At 47.9% G+C, this 23,552-nt stretch overlaps 2 protein-coding genes across 7 annotated transcripts; both read left to right on the top strand.

Moving 5' to 3' along the window:
* The first annotated feature begins 1,481 nt into the window (after positions 1-1,481).
* ZC3H11A (zinc finger CCCH-type containing 11A) lies at positions 1,482-19,724 on the top strand. Of its 6 annotated transcripts, none has more exons than XM_062013844.1 (18): positions 1,482-1,613; positions 7,032-7,084; positions 7,929-8,128; positions 8,295-8,414; positions 9,182-9,305; positions 9,480-9,683; positions 10,013-10,129; positions 10,630-10,710; positions 11,154-11,264; positions 12,464-12,526; positions 12,773-12,898; positions 13,149-13,214; positions 13,743-14,240; positions 15,271-15,344; positions 15,998-16,322; positions 16,591-16,760; positions 17,163-17,230; positions 17,745-19,724. In XM_062013844.1, the coding sequence occupies exons 3-18, from the start codon at positions 8,075-8,077 to the stop codon at positions 18,007-18,009; spliced, it is 2,466 nt and encodes an 821-aa protein (XP_061869828.1). In that variant the 5' UTR covers positions 1,482-1,613; positions 7,032-7,084; positions 7,929-8,074; the 3' UTR covers positions 18,010-19,724. The 6 variants fall into 6 exon arrangements, with proteins under 6 accessions (XP_061869828.1, XP_061869833.1, XP_061869830.1 ...); XM_062013845.1 differs by having other exon boundaries at positions 1,484-1,594; XM_062013849.1 differs by having other exon boundaries at positions 1,482-7,084; positions 10,630-10,707; positions 11,157-11,264.
* A 173-nt stretch (positions 19,725-19,897) lies between these two features.
* On the top strand, positions 19,898-22,998 carry SNRPE (small nuclear ribonucleoprotein polypeptide E). The gene is made up of 5 exons (XM_010209243.2): positions 19,898-20,003; positions 20,156-20,182; positions 21,105-21,167; positions 22,257-22,335; positions 22,746-22,998. The coding sequence occupies exons 1-5, from the start codon at positions 19,950-19,952 to the stop codon at positions 22,799-22,801; spliced, it is 279 nt and encodes a 92-aa protein (XP_010207545.1). The 5' UTR covers positions 19,898-19,949; the 3' UTR covers positions 22,802-22,998.
* Positions 22,999-23,552: the final 554 nt, after the last annotated feature.

Raw genomic sequence — 23,552 nt, 5'->3', positions numbered from 1 at the left:
GTGGGGGTTTTCTCTTTGTGTAAGCCTCGTTATTGAGAGGCAAAGGTTGGCTGGTTGCACCCAGGACTTTGTCTCAAGCATGGCTTCTTCCATCTCTAAGCAAAGTCCAGAATGGGCTGTCAAATGCCATCCAAACCAGCGCTCCCAGGCGAGCTGCCCTTGAGCAAAGATCTGCCCTTGTCCCCTTTGTGGACGCTGTGCCTGTGGTGCCTCCAAAGCGAGGCATGGTGGAGGTTGTGATCTCCACCTCCCAGGGCCTGACTGGCTTTGAGCTGTGTCCTGCCTCTGTACTTAGACTACCTCCATAGAGGGATTTTGCCCAGACAAGGACAACAGGAACTAAAAGCAACTACCCTCTGCAATACTCTCATTCCAAAGCAGGCTGATGGCACTGGAGCTGTTTAACTCCCTGGCTTCAGTGCAGCAGCAGTTGCTTCCTCACCTCTTTAGTACCTCCAGGGCCAAGCTACAATGAGAAGATTGAACTGGCCAAGGATGTCAGTTGAGACAATTAAACCTAAAACATCTCATCTGAGTGTTTGACCCTTGGAGCTGATGCCAAGTGACACGAACAGGGTGTAGCAGCTTTTCCTGTGCAGCATCACCATCCTTCCTGCTTTCTCAGCGAGGTGACTGTGCCAACAGCATCCTCCAGCTCTTCAACAGAACAGCCACGACTGCTGCTTCTCTTAAACACAGCCCAGGCTGGATGCAAAGCAAAGGAAGAAGCATATCACAGAAGCTTGTTATTTAATGGGGGAAATGGTTGTTCCTGCTGCCTGTGCTGCTGCAGGGCTGCCCCAGGGCTTCTCCCCAAAGACAGACCCCAGGCTCCTGCTTTACCCCTGCTGCAGGGCCAAATAGGGGCAAGCAGGATAGCAGCACGCTGGGATGGAGAGGAGAAAAGCAGAGGGAGGCAGGTTGGGGTCTGTGTTCTGCCACGAAGCCTCAGCAAGCCGGTGCTGCCCTGACAGAGAAGCTGCTGCTGCCCAAAACACAGCAGCCAGGCACAGGCCTCCTTTCCTGGCAGGGCAGCGTGGCCTCAAGTGTCCCAAGCCCCCAGGACAAGCACCTGCCAGCCCGGGAAACGGGGTTAAACACGTCGAATAGCTTCTAGCTTGAACCTGGTAACCCCGGGCAGCCCCTGGCAGCGTGAGGGAGGCCACGGCCCCCGCCGGGACTGCAGCCCGGCACCATGGCGGACAGCGGGCACACCCTGCCGGGCACAGGGCACCGCAGCCAGGTCAGAGCGGGAGAGGCAAAGGGGGTACTGCCCTGTTTTGCCTCTCAGCGAAGGGCTTTGTTTGGGGGTTACAAACGCCACCGGGACCCCGCAGACGGAACCGGCGGAAAAGCCGCCCGCCCGCCCCACAGCTTTGTTTACGGGCCCCGCCCGCAGCCCCGCCCCCGCCGCTTGCAACGGGCGGAAGTGGGTGAAGCCGTTCCGCCCGCCATCTTAGCAGCGGGCGCGCTGAGGTTGCCCGTATGTTAGGCGCCATCTTTGAGGCTGGCAGCTGGGAAGACGACGGGCTGAGCGGCGGCCCCGGCGGATCGGAGCGACGCGGCGGAGGCAGCGGCGGTCCCCAGGGGTTCGGTAAAGTCCCCGCTCGCCGGTAACTAGAGCCGTTCGTAGACCGCAGGGGCTGGGGAATGGCCTCTCGCCAGGCCCGGGTCCCCTCGGCTCCCCTCAGGGGACGCAGGCCGCGCGTCCCCCGCGCCCGGCGGGGCGGGCGGCCCAGGCCGCGGCCCCCAGCGGCCGCCCCCGCAGTGTCCGCAGCTGCTGGGGCGGGAGGAGGGAGGTCGTTGGGGTCCCCTGGGGCGACGCGGACCCTGCGGGGACGGCGGTGGGGGTGAGGCTTTCTCCCGGACCTCGGCACCCCGGCACTTCAGAGAGAGGGACCCGCGTCCGCGCTGTCCGAGATAGGCCCAAGAAGCTGTCCCCTGCCTCCGGGGCCGCAGCCCGTTCCCCTCGCCCTTCCCTCGGCCGTTAGCCCTTGTGAACTGTTTGGAAACGGGCTCCCTCCACCCCCCCGGTATCCCGGAGAAACGGTGTCCTTGGGTAGGCTCCGGAGAGGTTCGGTGGGGCAAATGGAAGCTCCCGGTGCAGGTGCCTTATGACCGATACTTCATTTTCAGTTTAAAACCTTGTGCTTTCCTTGTGTAGCAATGCGTATAAGGGGCGTGCTGTAACGTAGTCATCTGACTTAATTGCTCCTCGGTTCCCCAACGGAACTGCCTTCAGGATCTGACTAACTCTGGATGCACCCGGTCGTTATCTTAATTTCTCCTTTTAGGTTGTTTAAAAACAACCCAGTTGGTGACGTTTGTGTTTTGTTTCTTAAGACTTAGGTCTGAGAGCTCTCTGTTTTCCCACCTTGGTGTTTATAACGCAAATGCAGAAGTGGTTTTACTTTTAGTGTTGCAGGGATCAGTTGGTGTAGCCTACAGATTGTTGCCAGAGTTGCTGCTTTGGGGTACACACTGTGCTCAGAGATTGAGCTCTGGGCCATACTCCCCAAATGCAACACTCTGTTATTTGTTTGTATAAAGGAGATCTCCTCAGGATAGGGGATTCTGAATTGATAGCAGAACCACTATGGCCTGTGCTTGAATTGGATACACATTAAACTGATCAGGCTGAACAAACAGGCTGAATTTGTTGCTGGGTATTTCAGGAGGAAAGCTTAATCTAGAGAAAACTTCCTCTTGCTGTCACTTCTCATCTAAAATGGCACCTTTCCAAACGGCTGCTTCCAGGGAAATGGACTCCTTGTGAGATGTACCAAAACATTGCAGTGAGGAAGATGAATGATCACAGTAAGCTGCTGCCAGGCTCTGGAAATAGAATTTGTATCTTTAAGTCTGTCCCCTTTCACCCAAGAGTAGCTGCAGCAGGTTGAGCAGTCCCCTTAGTTTGATTCCCCAGGCACAGAGGGGGAAAAGCTGATGGGCAGAGAGAAGGGTAGAGAGCCACCCACTAAGGATATAGGAAAGAAGGGGTTATGCATTAAGGGAAAGCCACCACCTGAAAAATTAGGTGCTAGCTAAAAACTTGTTAAGATTTTAGCCCCTGCAGGTACTGCTACACCTGGGTGTGCTGCACTGAGCCTCCTTATGGAATGCAGCACGTTAAAGCCTGCACTGTTGCCTGGAAGAGCAAAGACTTCCATTGTGTGGGACTTCAGCTCTGGGTGTGCCGCTGAACCTTTGACTTCTCCAACCAGAGCATTGAGGCTGTTGGGCTGTTGCTAAGAGACACCTCATCGGGAGAGGTGACGCCTGTGTGTGAGGTGGAAGTCTGAAGTACACTCCCAGCTCTCACCTTGAGAGCCAAAGGGCTGTTTTTTCAGCTGGAAGAGGAGGAGTGGACTGCAAACGTGCCCTGATGAATGAAAGCTGTCAGAAGAGACTTACCATAGATGGGGGTTGTACTGGTGTAGCCATAGTGGATTCTGGAGTGGCTGGAGAAGATAAAGAGAGTTTTCTTCGTGGAAGCAGTGCTGTCAGAAGTCTTTTGGTGCCAGAAATTAGAAGCACAGTTGTCTGGGCCTTCTGAGTTGACCCTCAGTTTACTTGGCACACTCCTTGTTTAAAAGATGTCAGGACAGTGACTTGCCTTGGCACTTCCCGAGTTGCAGCCACCTTTACAGACAGCACAGCCTGGGCCAGGGACTGAGTGTGATGGTGCTGTTGGTAACCTGAAGCACTTGTGGATTTCTCTGCTGTTCCATGTGAATTTTTGCCCTGTGAAAGTGATGTATTGAGCTATTTCTTTTTCAGTGGATAGGCTTAGAGACAGGTGTCAGTGAACATCTTCAGTTTGGGGTATTCCTGTTCCATCTTTGCCTCCTGAGCAGGTGCTTGGAAAGGAAAAGGACGTGAATCTTAACCATGGGACTTGGATTCAACTACACACTGCTGTGGAGGAGCTCAGATAGGAGAACGCACTTAAGTTACAGAATAGAGAGATAACTGATTTCTCTAGACACCTTTTTTTCCCAAGGCCAGTGTATTAGAAGCTTCTACAGATTGTGGCACTAGATAGTCGATTTCCATCCATAATTTGTGACTGCAGCATTGTGGAAGAAAAGTTTTTGGGGCTTTGGAAAAAGCACACTGCAAAACCTGTGACTATGTGGACTTGGAACAACCAGTTGCCTACTTGACAGTCATTTCAAGCTGCCAAATTAAGGCTTTCCCTTAATCTCCTCAGCCCTGGCTTTCCAGCTTCCCTGCAGACATTGTGTGCACGGTGGTGGGTGCCAGTTGCCATGTTTTATGTGTATTTTAGAGTTAATGCTTGGGGCCTTTGAACTCAGGAGCACTGAGAAGAGGTTAGCAAGTACTTCAGAGATTTGCTTGCTGGTTCTGCATTCAAACCACCATCCACAGGGTGGCTTGAAACAGGAAATAGCTGTTCAGGGAACCTCTCTGCCTTTTAGATGCTAAAGTGACTTTAAAACAGCAGAAGGTGAAGCAGCATCCTACTGAGAGGGAGAATGGGACTATTCTCTGCACATTCCATTGAGCCCAGATGTCTAATGGGTGCAAGATTCTTGGCCTGCAGGTTCCATTCTTGCTCCTTGGGTACAGGAGACAGGCAAGTCAGCAATCTGGGAAGTCAGTCCAGGAAAACAAGGTCACTTCAGTAGCCAGAAAGACAAGCTTGTAAAACTAGACAGACTTTCATTGCAATATTCGTCTTCCCTTAGCCAAGTTTATGGCACTTGTTGGCTTATTTTCCCTGACCTCTAGCTACTGCATCTGTAATGATTTATTTTGTACCAAATGAATTCAGAACCTCTTAATACAAAAACTTCGCTGGAGTGTGTTTTAAATTCTCACTGACTTCCATTAGAGACCTGCTGAGTGCACCAGAGTTACTCATTTGTGTTCAGACTTTCAGGGGTTAGTTCATTTGATTCCTGTTGAGCACTCAGAGTGCCTTGTTAACTGACACCAGCTTGACAAGAAGAGACCCTTTTGGATTAACCTTTTGGAAAATGGAAGGACTTGTGTGGAGTTTAGAGATTGGAGGGTTTTTTCCAGGGTGGGTTTTTTTGTTGTTGGTGGTTGTTTGTTTGTTTTAAAGTTTTTGTTTCTTCCCACTCCTTAAACCATTCAAATTCTGAACAGCCCTTGAAGTCTGCTCAGGAATATGGAAGACAACAAGCAAAATGCTGAGCTGCTTGGGCATTCAAAAGAGATAGATCTGAGGGGATTTCTGGATTTTCCTCCCCTGGCAGTGAATTCCTTTGTACAGGTGTATCTCACTCCCTAGGGGAAAAGAAGTGCAGCCTTCTCCATGAATTCCTTCTGATTTGTATTTGAATCCCTCTGCTCTGCAGTGCTCTGTAATTGCCATCTATTGGAGTGTTGGCTTGTGCAAACTGAAGAAACCAAACTTCAACCAGAAGGAGCACCAGGGGTTGTTGGGTTTTTTTTGAAGTAGCTGCACAGGACTCTATGGCACAAAGTCTGCTTTTGAAGGTGCTAAAGCCAAAAGTGAATAGTCCCATCCATACTGAAGAAGGGAAGAAAACCTTGCATTTAACTGCTGTTCTTATTCCCTTTGTCAAGCAGTCAAAAAGCAAATTACTAATATGAGACCCAACTTTTTCTCTCTTTATTTTAGATTTGGGAAAATTCCTTGTCCCCCCCAAAAAACCCATATCCTGGAACATTCACTAGTGTTGGTGTGAGTAAAAGGTTCCAACCTTTGTTAGTCATTTCTAAAAACCTCTTTCATTCAGTTTTGTCCAAAAGGGTCAGAAATATTTCACCCAGAAATGTGCAACCTTCTAATGAAGGGCTCAGAATCACTTTAATTTGAACTGTTTATCTGGTCTGGTTGCAGGTTTTGTGGCATTTAGTGTCCTTTTAAAAAGAAGAATCAAAGTACTTCACATAAAAAAAAAAAAAGATGATTGCTTGTGGCTGAATAAAATCAGTTTCAGCTCTGGTGGCACCAAAAAAATCAACAGCTTTGAATTGGACCTAAGCCATCATTTCAAACCTTCCATGATCTTGGAGCAGTGGATAATGATGAGAAATGGATCAGGGATTAGCATATGCTAGAAAGAAATGCTTTATTTCCTAAAATCAAAGTCATTCCAAACTCTTGGTATGATGCAGCCATGCCACTTGCAAAGTGAGCATTTCCCTACCTCTCCAAGCTTGCTGTAGCCTTGATCTGCTGTCTCCCTGCTGTTAATTGATTGCAGCTCTCAGTATCTGATCAGGGCTAACAGTTGTTCTCAGTACAGATCATGCAACACATACTGTGCACGCTTGTGTCTATAGGTACATTCATTCTGTATGCATGTACAGATGTATGCATTGTGTGCTGGCCCCCAAAATCGCTCCAAGCATCAGCCTTGAAGGCTTGGTCATCAAAATATTACCTAGATCTTTCATTTTTACCAGTTCCCTCCAGCTGAGAGACTTTTTATGCAGTCTTATATGGCAAATAGCCAAACATTCTCATTTTGACTGTCACTCTCGTGGTGTGTGTATAAACACAGATGTGTGTGCAGACACATCTTTGTATTTACACTCACCACTGTGTGTGGGTTTTTTTTTTACTGTACCAGGTAATAAAGATGGGGGAAGGTTTTTGTGTTTTCTTAATAGGTGAAGAAATCTTGAAGACCAGAAATTGCAGCTTACTGAATTTTAAGTTAAAAACCAAACCAAATTGTCCGGCTGTGGAAGAAGGAGCCTCATTTTTGCAGCCACTTTGAATCCCAAGTTCATCTTTAAATGCACTGGGGTTGTTTTTTTTTTGTTGGTCCTTTTTTTTGTTGGTCTTTTTTTTGTTTTTTGGTTTTTTTGAAGAGCTAACTAACCCTGGCTGTCTCCAGTCTGACAGTATGCAAATGGACTTGATTCCTCCATTAGTTGTAAGATGGTTAAAAGCACATCCTATGTTTGAAATTGTGGATGAGAGGTTCCCTTGGCAATGTGAGGAGGAAAATTCTTTCTACCCCTTTATTATTAATTCACGGATTCAGTGTTGGTTCGGCCTACAGGAGAAGTTAACTGGAAGTCTTTGAAGATCAATATGTTTGCTGAAGTTGTCCAGGTACGTCAGCTTGAACATCCACACTGAGTGGAAATTAATGTTTGATTTGTCTAGTTTATTTTATAGAAGTTATGAGGTCCCAGAGTTAATCACTGACTAATAACTCCAATGTATGACCAGTTCTGTAAGAGTGGGCTCTCTTATTCCAGACACTCCTAGTAGTGTTTTTCTGTGCTCCAAGGTGTGTAACTATTATTAAGGGCACAGGAAAGAGCTGCTGGAGATCTGAGTTCAGTGCAGGGCCGCAGAGCTGACTCAGGGAGTGGAGCATCTCCCTTCTGATGAAAGGATGGGGGAGCTGAGGCTTCTTGAGCTTGGAGGAGCCTGAGGGGTGAGCTCATTCATGGTTACAAATCCATCCAGGGTGGGTGTGAGGAGGCTGGAGCCAGGCTGTTCCCAGTGATGGCCAATGATGGGACAAGGGGCAATGGGGACAAGCTGGAACAGGAGAGCTTCCAAAGAGACAGAGGGAAAAACTTCTTGAGTGAGGGAGCACTGGAAGGGGCTGCCCAGATGGGTTGTGGAGTCTCCTTCTCCAGAGACATTCCAAACCCAGCTGGGTGAGTTCCTGTGTGATGTCTCTAGGTGGTGCTGCTCTGGCAGAGGGGTTGCACTGGGTGAGCTTTGGAGCTCCCTTCCAACCCACCCCCTAAGATTCTGTGAAAACCTCTGAGGTTTTACAGTTTGGCTTAGTATTTACTAAGTTTGACTTAGTATTGGGATAGTGTTTGTGACCAGCTAACTTCAAGACATTTAAGCCCCTGAGGAGACACAAATGATTAACACAAAGCACCAGTAAAAGCACTCATCACTTACTTGTTTTTCAATTAATACCTTTCTTTAGGGTTACTTTTAAAAAGAAGATTTCACTGATCAAGCCAGTAGAAGACTTTCAGTCCAAGAAAGAGAAGCCAGCTCTTGCCAAGACTGGAGGAAGTCCCTATTGAGAAAACCACTGGAACCTGAGCTTATTCAAAGAACTTGTCCATTATGTCCAACCAAGGAGACGACTGCTACTTCTATTTCTATTCCACATGCAACAAGGTACCCTCAGGTTTCTTCTGCTCTAGACTTTGTGTCCTTCCTTTTTAATTTTAGAGAGGAGGAGTGGGAGGAGACATCTGGGAACTTGAGCAATTAGATTCTGCTTCCAGTTCTACCAGCATGGGTGTTTTTTAGGCTGGACTGATCATTTTGCTTTGGGTTCCAGGGAGACAGCTGTTCCTTCCGCCACTGCGAGGCTGCGCTGGGAAATGAGACAGTGTGCACACTCTGGCAGGAGGGCCGCTGCTTCAGGAACATCTGCAGATTCAGACACATGGAAATTGATGTGAGTGTTTGCCTACAGATGTTCTTCAAGTTAAAAAAGATAACTTGAGAGCAGTTTTCATTCCTCTGGGTCGACTGAATGTGTTTTTATAGGCTAGATTTACCTGCTTTAAAGTGATGCTGGTTTCTGTTACTAGGAGGGAGATAGGAGGAAATTTAGGGAAGAGAAATCTCTTTCCTCAGTGTATCTCAACAAGAAATGTTTGTATTAGTTGCTGACATTTTGTTAAACAGGCAAAAGCACCTTGATCACACTGCTTAAATGTGCTAGAGCTGGGCAGCAGCAAACAGCCTGCACTCACCTCCTGAGGGCTGGGTTTGATAATGCCCTATCATGTCACTTCTGTCCTGGATTTCTTCAGATAATGTTGCTCTGATCTCTTGGTGTGCAGGGTGGGGAGAGAAATGATGGGGAGGAACCAAGTGTCAGAAAGATAAGCTAGTTTTAACCTAAGCAATTTTAAGGCATTTTTCCCTCTGAATAATCCCAATATTTTGCACGTTGCATTAGTTGATCTGTGAGGGCACCTGTCTTCTCAAACTGAATGACAGGAGAGCTAGATAATATGTGAAATGATTAGCTGTAGTAGATGATTAGAGCTTCTGTAACTTTGTGTCTACACCCTGAAATACCTGTAGTGATAAGTTGACCTTTGGAGTGATGTTTCAGCACCGCACTAACCCTGTCTCTGTCATGGCAGGAAAGTGTATCTCTGCAAATCAAAGGTGGGGGTGTTACCATCAGCTTTTCTATCTTTTTGTCTTCAGAAAAAACGCAGTGAGATTCCTTGCTACTGGGAGAACCAGCCAGTAGGTTGTCAGAAATCCAACTGTGCTTTCCATCACACAAAAGGACGTTACGTGGATGGACTCTTCTTACCGCCGAGCAAAAGTGAGTTCCTTGCATCCTTCTTTAAGTGAAGTGAAGCCCTTTGTCATAGTGTAACCAGGGATAGGGAATAGGAAACCCTTTAGTAGCCAGGTGGGTTATCTGCCATAGCTACACAGTGAGTGCAATGGTGGGGTCAGAATAGATGAATTACAAATAATCCTTCTCTTCCTCTAGCTACGCTTCCGAGTCCACCTGAGTCTGCAGAAGATGATGTGAAAATGGCTCAGATGTCACTGCAGCAAAACAAACTTTCTGTCCAGTCTAATCCTAGTCCACAGCTGAGAGGGGTGATGAAAGTGGAGAACTCTGAAAATGTCCCAAGCCCTACACATCCTCCAGTTGTGATCAACGCTGCGGATGACGACGAAGATGATGACGGTGAGCGTTTTGTACTTACTGAAGGCCTTTCTGCTGTAAGGGAATGTCTAAATCACAGAATACCTGAATTGTGTAGTTAAAGATACAGAAAAGAGTCTGGAGTACTAAATACTGGAGTGTTTCTTTTCCCAGTATAGCTGTTATAGGAGTTTGTCAAGTCAGTATAGCCATTTAAAACAAACCCTTCTAGAGACAGTTGTTTTGTGTGTAGTTAATGCAAACAAAATATGAGCCATGGACTGAAATGTCATTGTATGAGCAACATAATCATGAAAAAACCTTCCCAAATCCCTACTCCATAACTGACCAGGTTTGCTTTTGCTTTTCAGACCAGCTTTCTGAGGAAGGAGATGAAACTAAAACACCTGTCCAGCCACCAGTGACAGAACCTCATAATGGATTGAGGATAATTTCCACTAGGAAGTCCAATGGTAACACAAAGCCAGGTATTCTAGCAGCTGGAGCAGGATGGATGGGAAGGACAATTTGACAGTTAACTCAAAAGCAGTATGTTCTGAAGATGTGATGGAACATGGAGTAGCTAGATAGAATCAGTTTAATGTCCTATGTCTTCTGGGTCAGACAGGTAAATTCCTCCTGGTATACTTTTGTAGAACAAAACAGAGCCACAGAGTGGAGTTTAAATGCTTGCAAATGTGTCCTTTGTGGAAAATGATGTCTAATGATAGAGGAATCTAATATCACATAGATGGATTGAAGTGCTTGAAACTAGGTTTGACTCTGTAGGGTGGGAGGAGGGTGAAGGAAGGTGCCAGTTGCTTTGCGAAACACCATCCGTTCTATGGCTTTATTTATTTGTGGAGGGTGTTGACAGGGCTTGTTCAAAATGCTTTGGAAAGGTTCTGAGCTGTAAGAAGCTTGAGAATCTCTGCACTTCAAGCTGTGCCTTTAAGCCTCAGTTTCATTCACTTTTTTGTGCTTTCAGAGGACAATTTAAACTTTGGAATAAAAACACTCGAAGAAATCAAATTGAAGAAGCTAAAGGAGAAAACAAAAAAACAAGGTGGTGAGTTAATATCCCCCTTTCTTCTCATTCTGCCTTCTGTTCACTTTCCTACTTTTAGTTTGATTTCTCCTCCTGACATTCCCCAGAGAGCTGCCTGTGCATTGCTGAAGACAGTTACTTGCCAAAGGAAGCAAATATTTTTACACTGTTGGGTTCAGACTGATTGTAGCTGAGAGCTGCTTGAGGGACAGGCTTCCATGTTTAGCTGGAGGCCTTGAGCTACTTTGGCACGCAACCTGTTTGCTTAAACTCAAGCAGCTGATACTCAAGATTGGAATTCCAAGGGCAAATGAGAGGGAAATAGCTCATCTCGCTTCCATGCACTGGTCATTGTGTATTTGGCAGTAATGAGTAACTGATGGGTTTGGTATTTGTTACAGTTCTGTTTTGATTGGGTCCTTTTTTTTCCCTAAACATCCTTATGTTTTGCTTGTTTTGATCAGAAGGTCCTTCAGGAGTTTCTGTTCATCCTCTCCAGTCTCGGACTATTCCTGTCCCAGAAAAGGAAAATGTACGGACAGTAGTGAGAACTGTGACTCTGTCTACAAAGCAAGGTGATAGTGAATGCTCTTGTTTCCATTTCACACCTCCTAAACTGAAAGGTTGAGTAATAATTGAGCTACTTCAGTCATGTTAGTCTGCTGATGCTGCCTTTCCTAATTAAAACCATACTTTTGTGCTTAAAGGCCTTGGTTGTATTGGAAAGATTTGGCATTTGTAGGTGCTCAGTTGCTGTATCGCAAGAAAAGATCAAGAAGTGTTTTTTTTATCAGCCTGACATTAAGCCATAGCTAATCATATATTATCACCATCCTACAGACTCTCAAATGTGCTCAATTTGAGGTTTCTGAATGAGCTAATGTGTTGACAGTATGTGACAGAATTAGTGTTTGGGTGAAGTGCAGTAGCAGCAGAGAGAGGCTCATGTCAAAACAAGTGTTGGGGGAGAAGGCCTATAGAATCATAGAACAATTTCAGCTGGGAGAGAGCTTTCAGCTCATGGAGTGGAGCCTCTGTCCCAGCCCCATCACCCACCAGCCCATTGCCCTCAGTGCAACACCCACCCGGCTCTGAAACCTCTCCAGGGACGGTGACACCAGCAGCTCCCTGGGCAGCCCCTTCCAATGCCTGACAGCCCTGGCACCAAAGAGATTCCTCCTCACATCCAGCCTGAACCTCCCCTGGGACAACTTGAGGCCGTTTCCTCTTGTTCTATTGCCAGGGAGAGCAGAACAACCTCCACCTCGCTACAGCTTCCTTTCAAGTAGTTGTAGAGAGTGAGAAGGTCTCTTCTGAGCCTTCTTTTCTTAGACTGAACAGCCCCAGATCCCTCAGCCCTTCCTCAGCTGAGACGTGCTCCCAACCCTTTCCTAGCTTGGTAGCCCAGCCTCTGGATCCTCTCCAGCAAGTCAATCTCCTTGTTGTAGTGAGGAGCCCCAAACTGGGTGCAGTATTTGAGGTGAAGCCTCACCAAAGCTGAGTACAGATGGCTTTATACAAGAGGCCAGTTTCTGAAACATTGAAGAAGCTGACAGTGGCTGTTGAGGACAGTAAGTGTGATCTGAATCTGTGTTCAGGTCTGCACAAATGCCTTTTCAAGGTAAAAAAAAACCCTTGTGTACAACCACTGCTACTCATAAACGTTCTTTGATGTGGTTTGGCAACCAAAAGTGTGTCTCTTTTTGGGACGTGGTCTGGAAGGAAAATGCTTTTACTGGCTTCTGTGCACTGAAGAGATTATTCTTTGTTTTAGGGGAGGAGCCTGTGATTCGACTGAATCTTGGTGAGAGGCTGGGCAAACGGAAAGCCTCCATAGGTGAGAGCTTTTTGTGTGCTGTGCTTTGGGTGCCCTCATCTAAACATGATGATTTTAAAGGGGATTTTTGCTGTGTGTGAGAGGAAAATACATTTGTATTGACTGCAGAAATGTTAGTAGCAACTGAAAGGCAAATAGGAAAGAAAACCCAATACCTGGAAGAATTGAAGCTTGTAGCTGCCTGTTCTAAATCCTCCTCCAGAGAAATGTTCTTACATGTATTTCTTGCTTTCTCTCTTTCTAAAGCTGGTAAAAGTGTCCTTCCACTGAAGCGCAACCTTGCTGAGAGGCTGGGGAAGAAGATAGAGGTTCTGGAGAATGCTGACAAAGCACCAAAGAGAGGTACAGCTCCTAGTCACACAGCTGCCTCTGGTACTTCTATTTAGGTTTTTTTATTGTTTGTCCTGGCTTCTGACAGCTCTTTGTGGTGGCTTCTTTGGCATGTTGCTTGAAGGCTCAAGGCTGCTTTGAATCTGGACTGGATGATCTTTCAAGGTCCCTTCCAGCCCTTGAGACTGTGTGATTGTGTAACCCCGGTGATCTGTCTCACTTCCCAGGGCAAACAAGAGCAAAAGTGAGATTGCTGAAGTCCCTTTATTTTTTTTTCTCTTCTATCCTTTAGTTCAAGTCCCCAAGACTCTGAAAGAGAGGTTGGGATTGCCCTCTGAACAGGCCAGTACAGAGACAGGTAATAACTGGTTATTAAATATGCCTTCTTTTTTTTGCCTTTCTGTGAGCTTCCTTACAGCCCTGAAAGATAATGTAACAAACCTGCCTGGTTCTTCTTGCTTGAATGCTGAAGCTCTTCCTGATGGCTTCTCCCAGAGATCTGGCTCTGGGAGAGGAAAGTGATTTTTACTCTTGTGCCTCATCAAGTTTTCACTGCTATGAACCATCAGAAGCTGCAGTATGCTTACCTGCAAGGAGGATAGAATCCTGCCAGGAGCAGGGGTTTTGGGATGCTTATGGGGAAGAGACAGGCTGAGAAAGTAATAAAATACACTAGTGGGGTTTGTTTCACAGCTGTCTTTGGATAGCAAAATATGAGAGGCCTAAAGGAGGAGAATATTGTGCAGAATGATGCTGTCCTAAGATGCATCCATGGGAACACTCCAACCTAGTTTTCCTTAGTACTGTGACAGATTCTGGAGACTTTCAGTATTGTTGAGCTGCCCTTAAGTGTCTGTGCTTCTCTGTTTTGTCTTGATGCTGACAGAAAAGGCTGCTAAACCAACAGGAGAAATCCATGTGAAAACACTGGAGGAAATTCGTCTTGAGAGAGCTAATCTGAGACAAGGAGAACCTCAAGCAAAACCCCAGACTGAAGGACGTTGTAAAACAGAAGATCCCAGCGTGGGGGCAAAACCTTCCCCTGCAGTTCGCATCAAAACCTTCTCAGGAGCTGTAGCTGAAAAAAACCACAAGAGACTGGAAGAAGAGAAGCAGAAACCAGAAGAGTTTCCTACCAAGACAAAAGCTGAGAGTGAGCCCAAGAAGCAGAGCATACTTGCTCCGTCTGTGCTCAGCAAAGCTCAGCTGGTTGAGCCAGCAAAAGCCAAGCCTGGAGGAGAGGTGCGCATTAAAACCTTGGAAGAAATCAAACAGGAGAAAGCTCTGCGGATGCAGCAGAGTGCAGCAAGTGTGCCAGCTCCACCTGCACAGCCTGAGCCTGCCCCACCAGGGAGGAAGTTGTTAAGGATCACCAAACTAATAGGTAATAATTGCCAAGGTAATCATTTGGTACCTGCTCTCGTGAGGTGCTTTCCCTGTCCCAGCAAATTCAGTCTGCTCAGGGTTGGCTTTGCTCTTTCTGTCTGTGTGTACTGGAAGGTAAACGAGTTTAAGGCCACAAAGTCAAAAGGAAAGAAAGTGCCAGAGTGTACAACCATATTATAACATGGAAGTTAGTTTTATGTAACTGGTTTATGATTCGGGGAGTGGAGCATCTCCCTTCTGATGAAAGGATGGGGGAGCTGAGGCTTCTTGAGCTTGGAGGAGCCTGAGGGGTGAGGTCATTCATGGTTACAAATCCATCCAGGGTGGGTTTGAGGAGGCTGGAGCCAGGCTGTGCTCAGGGAGGGCCAATGACAGGACAAGGGGCAACGGGCACAAGCTGGAACAGAAGAGGTTCCAGAGACACACAAGGAGGAATTTGTTCCCTGTTGAGGTGAGGGAGCACTGGCAGGGGCTGCCCAGAGGGGCTGTGGAGTCTCCTTCTTTGGAGACATCCCAAACCCAGCTGGATGAGTCCCTGTGTGCCCTACTCTAGGTATCCTGCTCTGGCAGGAGGGTTGGACTTGGATGATCTTCGAAGTCCCTTCCAGCCCTTGAGATTCCGTGATGTATTTAACACCAGAGAATTCATTAATTGAGAAGCTTTGTCATCTGATCTCTCTTCTGTTGTTTCTGCTGTTTGTATTGTGAGATCTGAATCCCAAATTTACTTTCCTTTTTGTCCTGCGTGTTGTTTTAGTTATTGATGCACATGTGTTTGTGAGGCAGGAATCAACCTCTTAATGTGGAAGCCAGTTCTTGTCATACACAACAGAGCACTAAAAGTTTCCTCTTTGAGAATATAAAGCTTGTGTGAAAAGGGATCATGTGATTGAGGGAAAGAGCTCCATGCATGGCTGGCTTACTGCAGCCTTTGCTTAGACATTATAAAATAAACATGCCAGGGAAACAGAGGTAACCAGGTTTCTTTATTTCTACTATTGACAAAATGGGGTTTGTTTCTATTAAAGCACCTGGAAGAGAAGAAAAGAAGGTAGTGGAGCTGAGCAAGCCTTCTCCCAAAGCTGGCTCTCCACCTGCAGAGGTAAGTCGTTGTTGCAGACACAGACACATCCATACAGTTTTTGTTAGTGTTGCTCTGTTGTGTTTGTAACTTGTTGCATGCTCCCAGTTGGAATGTTCTCCCACCTTTCCACTTTTCCTGACCACTGCAGTGAAGTCACTTTGAATAGCATTTCCAGACAGCTTTGTAATCCTCAAGCTTTGAATTAATCTGATGATACCTGACAATGAATAAGAAACCCTATTAGCAGCAGATAAGATCTGTGAGGTTAGTGTGGAGGGAGTGGTTTTCTTCTCAGTGACATTATCTGTAAGACTTGAAGGATATCTTAAAATCCTGAGGTAAGTGTTTGAATAGAAAAGGCTAGAGTATTGGAGGAATTCAGCCAGCCAGTCAGAGAACACTGTGTTGGGGAGCTTGGATGACATTCTGTTGCTTAAAAAGAACCTAACAGATTGTAGCTTGAGTCTCCTGCTGTAGTAAAGAAGCTTGTTGTGTTGGGAATGGAAACAGTATTCCCACAGCAATGTGTGGCTCATGTTACAAGCAGGAAAAAAAGAGGTGAGATCTGAATGGTATTAACATGCTGTGTTCCACCTGAGGCCACTTCAGATTTTCTCAATGAAATCTCTGTAGATTGTTGTCCCACTAGTCCTCTTCTGGTTTCTTTCCAGCTCAGTGATCAGAGTGCAGCTAATTCTAAAGTCCAAGTGAAGAGCCGTGAAGAGATAATGAGGGAGAAGTGGCAACTGAAACAACAACAAGAAGAGAAGCTTCAGAAAGAAGCAGTTACTGTGCCATCCCCTGGTGAAAAGGCAAACAAGGATAAAACTCCAACATCAGGGAGTCCTGAAGCCACAGTGGTTTCAGGGTCAGCTTACCAACTTGCAAAGAGGACATTGGTGAACTCTCCAGAAGATGGGGCTGAGAGCCCAGGGAAGGATGCTGCTGTCTCCCCGGGGAAACAGGCAGCTCAGCTTCTGGAAAGGAAAGCTAAAAGTAAGTGGTGACTGTATGTTACAGAGTTACTCTAGGTGATGTTTTGCAGGAGAGGCAGAAGGTGACAGTTTTCATATTGTAGCTCTGCCTCCTTCTTCACTTCTTTGCTCTTTTTTATGGCTTGAGGGTAACCAGAGTTTCCTACGTGGAGAACACTGCTGAGAGCCAGGGAAACAGCAGTGTGACTGTGCTGCCCAAATACTCAGAAGGATTATAGGGCTGATCAGAGAAGCTGTACTGAATCAATTCTCCCTTCCTTTGACTCTAGCCAAATCTAAGGTGTGCCTGAAGCCTTTGGATGGGAAAGTCACCTCCCCCAGGAAGCATTCACTGAAGCGCAAGGCAGCCGAGAGCCATCCCTTTGCTGTGGCAGCTGTGAAGCCTCTGAGTGCTGCTGAAAAGGACACAGTGGAGCCTCCAGCAAAAAAGGCAGCTTTGGTAAGGACAGTGGTGGGTCCATAGTAATACTTACACCTAAGTTTTAGCCTCTTCTTGGAGCAAAGATGGAAAACTTGAAATGTTCTACAGGTCCCTGTTCCCTTTTAAATCCAGAGGTGGCCTGTAGGGTGGCTGTGGTGCCTTTCTGCTTTTGATTAGCAGGATGGCAGCATTTGCAGAATACTCAGCTGTGATGTGAAGGATTTTGTCTGTTATTGCTTTGCTCTTAAAGATGTAAGATCATTAGCAAACTTCAAGTGAATTTCACCTCTTCTTTAGGTGTGCTCTGATTCTGTATCTTACTTAAGGCTCAGCAATGCCAGAGGAGAGTCAGCAGAAGAAGAGTCCTCTAAGAAGTCTTTTACCTGTGTGTATCCTAAGAATGGTTTTGTTTCTTCCTAGGCTGCTGTTCCTGCTTTGCCAGAGGACAGCCTGGCCTCCATTCCTGGGAAAGAAAAACCCAAAACCAGGTAACAACCACAACTTGTTCTTTCTCTTGGTCAGTGTGTTTCACATGAAATGTGAAGTTCTTTCACATGTGGAAAATTAGACTTTTGAAATACTGAATGCCAAATTCCTACAGAGGAACAATGAATCTGAAATCATTTCCTAGCACCTAGCAGGAAGGCTTCTTTAGATTCTCCTCTTCAAACACTGCAAGTTGGTTCAGCTTTTCAGTGACTTCTTGGCTTCTCTGAATGGAGTCACTAAAGGTGACAAAGCCTCTGGCTCCAAAAACTGAACCTTCTTTGCCAGACCCCAGATGCTCTGTCTTCACAGAAAAATCCCCAAAAGGCAAAGTGCACCTGCTAATAACACTGTTCTCTACAAGTATAACCCCAGGTTAACTGAATAACAATCCCTAGGTGAGGCTGAAAGACTTCAGAGCAATTAACTACAGCTTGAAGAGCTGGTTTGCAGAGAACTTGTTTATAGTTACAAAATGCCATACACTGATTTGCTCTTTCTTCTTCTTCTTCCAAGTCCTGAACTGCATATTGGAAGCCAGGAAGGCTCTGTGATACAGTCAGAGGTCTCAAGCTCAGCTTCAGCTTCCTCACAAGTAGCACTAAAGACTCGCCGGTTGAGCTCCACGGGGGCTGGGAAAGCACCTTTGTCTGTAGAAGATGACTTTGAGAAGCTTATTTGGGAAATCTCAGGAGGCAAACTGGAAGCAGAGATTGACCTAGACCCAGGGAAGGACGAGGATGACCTCCTCCTGGAACTGTCTGAGATGATTGACAGCTGAACTGCATAGTCTTAACAAAAACAACCCAATTAAAACTCTATTTTGTTGGATACCTGGGGATGATCCTTTTTCTAGCTGAGGCTTTGCAATGAGTCTTAAAGCACAGTGGAACTGGTTAAAAATTGGCAGTATCTGCACTCAGTTGTCCTAAATTTCCCTGCTGGTCAGAGTCAAGGTGCTGTGTGTCTGTTCTGTGGCTGCCTTGGACATGAAGAGGACAAAGCACTTGTTTGTTTCAGGACAGAATGACGCCCATCTACAAACTGTGGTGGTTGGGAACTTCATCTGCTGGTTCAACAATACTCTTGAAGGCTTATACATAAAGCTTCCTCCTTCCTTCCTTCCTTCCTCTCCCACTGGCACAACTCAACATTCAAAGCTTTGGGATTCTGATTGCTGGGACAGTTGCTGTCTAAAGCCTTGGAGTTACTATGTCAACTCCTGAGTTTTATTTTCTGGATGCTGTTGTTTTTGACTGTTCATCTTTTAAGGGTAACTTAATGAAATATGTTGGGGTGGGAGGGAGCCAGAATCGTTACTTCAAGTGTTTTGGACCAAACGTGCTGCCAAGGGTGGTGGTTGGGGTCAGTCCATCCAGCCTTATATTGAATTATCAGGGATGATACAACAGCAGTGTGGAAAGCAGCAGCTCTACAGCACAGCTCAAGTACTCCCACTCCTGTTTTGTTGTACTGTACCAAAGCCTGGGGGGAGGGGGGGTTGGTGCTTTTTGCTGATGTGAATTGGATGCTGGGGTGGGTCATCAGGATTCCTCTCATAGCCTGCAGTGAATTGGCAAACTAAGAATTGGTTCAAGTGCCTCTTGGTTCCAAGTATCGTTCCCCTGAGCTGCTGGTTCATCTTCTGCTGGGAAGTGGTGGTGGGTCAGACACTGGCAGCTGTGTCTGACCTTCCAAGGAAGAGGGAGCATGTGGCTGGGCTGGCCACCTTGTAACCTGCTACTGCTGCAGGACCAACCACACTCTCCTTGGCCATGCCCTGGGCATCCTCCCTTTGCTCCCCACTTTGCTGAGGCTTGAGCTCTGTGTGGAAACGTGTGCTGGAGCCAGGACTCTGGGTTACCGCTCTGCCTCAGGTGTCTATGTGCAGTCCGTGACCCTGCAGCAAACGGCTGAGATGGGGCTGGATGCCATTCCCTTGCCACCACAGATTGCTTTCCCTTGCCCAGATGTATTTTTGACTTATTTTCTTAACTTTTTGAAGAACTTCAGTCTCTCCACACTAGGCTGTGTGAAGCTGGAAGGGCCCCTCAGGCGTTTGCTGCTGCCAGAGTTAAAAAAAATCACTTCTTGGAGTTGATTGTAAATACTTTTTTCTCTCTCAAAGAAACTTGTATGCTTTGATAATCCACTGTGATGTCTTAGTTGGTAGAGGAAAGGTTTAAAACCCACCATTTAGCCAAGTGCTGACTTGTGAAGGCTCACTCAGCCCCTCCTGCTGTTGGAGGACTTCCCCAGCAACCATCCCCCTCTCCTTGCTTCTCTCCTTACTTCACCATCACCCTTCACCCTCCCCCAGCCTCTGCATCCAATCCCCACCCTGCTTTCTGTACAGATTCCATTCTCCCCCTTTCTATTTGTATTTAAGCCATCGTTATCCCAAGCCCACCCTCCCTTCCCTCTGCCTCCATCCCTTCCCCTTCCCACACAGCAGTTAGAACAGTGTTTTTAAATAAAGCGGGCAGAGGAAGGTGACGGGGCTCAGTGGTGTTTGTGGGGCTCAGTGCTGTGTTTGTGGGGCTCAGTGGTGTGTTTGTGGGGCTGTGAGGGGGGTTTTGGGGTTATGGGGGGGGGCGTTGCCATGGAGACACATCCGCCATTATCCCACAAGCCACTGCGCGTTCCCGCCTCCTCCCCCGCCACCGGAAGCCGCTTAAGCGGCTTCCGGCGGCGGGGGAGGAGGCGGGAGCGCGTGCAGCCATGGCGTACCGCGGGCAGGGCCAGAAGGTGCAGAAGGTGATGGTGCAGCCCATCGTATCCTTACCGAGACGGGGGAGGTGGTGGGGAGGAGAGGGAGTGAGGATAAACTGCTTTGTTGACTTGTGAAGCGTCCCCGAGGGTCCCCCGCGTCGCTGAGGGCCTGTTCCCGCGCTGTGTGTGTGTATGTCCTTAACGCTCCGCTCCAGAACCTCATCTTCCGTTACCTGCAGAACGTGAGTACGGAGGGTGGGATGGGGCTGAGGTGGTGCTGTTAGGTAGGGGTAGGGGACCGGGTTGCAGAAGGGATCGGTGGTTCTGAGCTCCTCAGGTGGTTTTTGTTGAAGTGAAGCGTTTGTTGGCGTTCAGAGCCGGGAGCTGAGACTAATTGAATCACAGGGTGGGAAGGGCCCTGCAGCGCTCATCCAGCCCAACCCCCTGCTAAAGCATGTTCCCCTGGCTCAGGGGGCACAGGAACGTGTCCAGGTGGGGTTGGAAACCTCCTGAGCAGGAGCCTGCACATCCTCCCTGGGCAGCCTGGGCCAGGGCTCCCTCCCCTCAGCACCAAAGGGCTTTCTCCTTGTGTTTAAGTGGCATTTCTTGTGTTCCAGCTGATGTCCACCACCCCTTGTCCTGGCACTGGACACTACAGTAAAAAAGTGCTACCCCATCCTGCTGACACCCACCAGTTATTTGTAACTGTTAATGAGCTCCCCCCTCAGTCTTCTCTTCTCCAGACTGAACAGCCCCAGGTCCCACAGCTTTTCCTCAGCAGGAAGATGCTCCATCCCCTCACCATCTTGTTGGGTACTTACAGCTGTTGCTGAGGTCCCCCCTCAGCCTTCTCCAGGCTGAACAGCCCCAGTTCCCACATTGTTTCAATCTCCCAGTAAGGAATTACATCTGTAATAGACATTCAGTCTTGCAGTTGGGTGTGCAGAGGTGTTTTCTGTCATGGATTTAAATCTCTGCTGTTATGTGTGAACACACCCAGTATTTACACCACAGTATAACACCTTAAAAATACCTGAGGGCATAACTAAAGCCACCTGTGAGAGCCACTGCTTTGAGTGTTACATAGCCCTCAGCAGCATGGGAGAGATCAAAATTGCTTGCAGTGTTTATGTTTGTTTTCCCTCCTCCTCTATCATTTTGCAGAGATCCAGGATTCAGGTGTGGCTTTATGAGCAGGTGAACATGCGGATAGAAGGCTGCATCATTGTGAGTGTGATGGCTCCTGGTTCTGTGTCTCTTGTGGGGATGTTTTTATCCATTTGGATTCATCAAACTATTTCTTCCTCACAAGAAAAACTAGTAGGGGGGAGATGGAAATACTTCATAGAGTGGTGGGGGGTGGAAGAGAAGTTTAGAGATCATCCAGTTCAGCCCTGCCAAAGCAGGTCCCACCTAGATCAGGTCACACAGGAACGTGTCCAGGTAGGTTTGGAAACCTCCAAAGGAGCCTCCACACCCTCCCTGGGCAGCCTGGGCCAGGGCTCCCTCACCTCAGCAACAAAGGACTTGCTCCTCCTGTGCCAGTGGAACTATCTGCGTTCCAGCTGATGTCCATCACCCCTTGTCCTGTCATTGGGCACTACAGAAACAAGTGTGGCCCCATCCTCCTGACACCCACCAGTTATTTGTAACTGTTAATGAGCTCCCCCCTCAGCCTTCAGGCTGAACAGCCCCAGGTCCCACAGCCTTTCCTCACAAGGAAGATGCTCCATCCCCTCAGCATCTTGGTGGCCCTGCACTGGCCTCTCTCCAGCAGTTCCCTGTCCCTCTGCAGCTGGGGAGCCCAGAACTGGCCCCAGGACTCCAGCTGAGGCCTCAGCAGCTATGGCAGAGCAGAGGGGGAGCAGAACCTCCCTGGCCCTGTGCCCACACTCTCTTGCTGCCCCCAGGCTGCCATTGGCCTTGCCCACGAGGCCACGTTGCTGCTCATGGGCAGTTTATTCTCAGCCAGCACTGCCAGGTCTGTCTCCTGGAGCTGCTCTCCAGCAGGTCACCCCCAGCCTGTGCTGGTGCAGGGGGTTGTTCCTCCCCAGCTGCAGGACTCTGCCCTTGCCCTTGTTGAACCTCAGCAGGTTCCTCCCTGTCCATCTCTCACTGAATGGCAGCACAGTCTCTGGTGAATCAGCCAGTGCTCCCAGTTTGGTGCCAGCACGGAACTTGCTGAGGGTCCCTCTGTCCCCTCCATTCCTCTCCAGCCCTTGTCAGAACCTGTGTCGTTGTTGAAGTTTAAACTGGGAGGATAACTCATTTCACCTGAGTGGGATAACACTGACTGCTCTTGTTGCTGCTTTGTAGGGCTTTGATGAATACATGAACTTGGTGCTGGATGATGCAGAGGAGATTCACTCCAAAACTAAATCAAGGAAGCAGCTGGGTAGGTCGGTGTGTCTGTGTCCAGGGGGTGCTGGGAACATGTGGAGAGCTCTGTCTGAAGTACACTTGAGCAAACACTGACCAGGTGTGCTTTCCTGCTGTTTGCTGAGCCTGCTGGTGCTAAAATACCACCCAAGTGGTGGCATTTTAGTGTTTGCTGCCTGCTGCTGAGGATGATCTGCAGCCTGTGCTGTGTTGGGGCTCTGAGTGGGGACAGAGCTGCTGTGTGATGTGTTGGAGTGTGAGTCCCACAGGACCAGCAGCTGTGTCACTGATAAATCCTGGGCAGTTGTGGTGTGGGGCATTCCTCAGAGCATCTTTACTGTTGTGAAAAGCTTCTGGAGAGCAGGAGATCCTGCTGGGAGTCTGGCATCTGTCTAATCCCCTGTCTCCTCTTTCTCTGTGTTGCAGGTCGGATCATGTTAAAAGGGGACAATATCACCCTTCTGCAAAGTGTTTCTAACTAGGGCTTGTTGTTGTAAAGAGCAGTGGCAACTTGGGAGTGAATGGAGTGCAGGTGGGAGCAGGACCAGCTAGTGGATGGGGCAGTTGTGTCTGAGCTGGGCACTGTGTGGGGGTTTTGTGCAAGTAGGGGTTCCTTTTGTAGTCTGAAACAATGCACCACGTATTCCACAAATAAACCTTTTTCACATCAACTCTAAAACCTAAAGCTGCTTGTGTTCAGTCTCCTGCCCTCCTGGGAGCAGAGAAGGGGGACAAACATATCCTAAGTGGTTTTCACTCTGGCTGTGTGTTGTCTTTAACAGATAACCTGAGTGTTCTGGAGCGTTGTGTCTGTGTTATGGGGTGTGATGGGCTCCCTCGAGCTGCTGCAGCGACGTGTGGTCCTTGAGCTTGTGTGCTGCTAGTGAGGGTTGTGGGGCTGTGGCACAGCAACCCAGCATTTACAGACCACTAGTGGGCATGTCTGTAAGGTAGCTTTTATCTTTAGGTTATTGTGTCCAGTTCTGGGCCCCTCAGTTCAAGGACAGGGAGCTGCTGGACAGAGCTCAGCACAGGGCCATGAAGGTGATTCCAAACCCACCTGTGTGAGCTCCTGTGTGAGCTGATGTAGGTGATCCTGCTCTGGCAGAAGGGTTGGACTAACTGATCTCTAAAAGTCCCTTCCAACCCCCACCCTTCTGTGATTCTGTGAACAGAAAGGACCTCCCAGTGTCATTTAGTGACAGAAGTTGTCACCAGAGGTTGCCATGTCGG

Source organism: Colius striatus, chromosome 22, assembly GCF_028858725.1.
Source record: "Colius striatus isolate bColStr4 chromosome 22, bColStr4.1.hap1, whole genome shotgun sequence".
NCBI classification, from domain to species: domain Eukaryota; kingdom Metazoa; phylum Chordata; class Aves; order Coliiformes; family Coliidae; genus Colius; species Colius striatus.
This window is presented reverse-complemented; position numbering and strand designations above follow the sequence as displayed.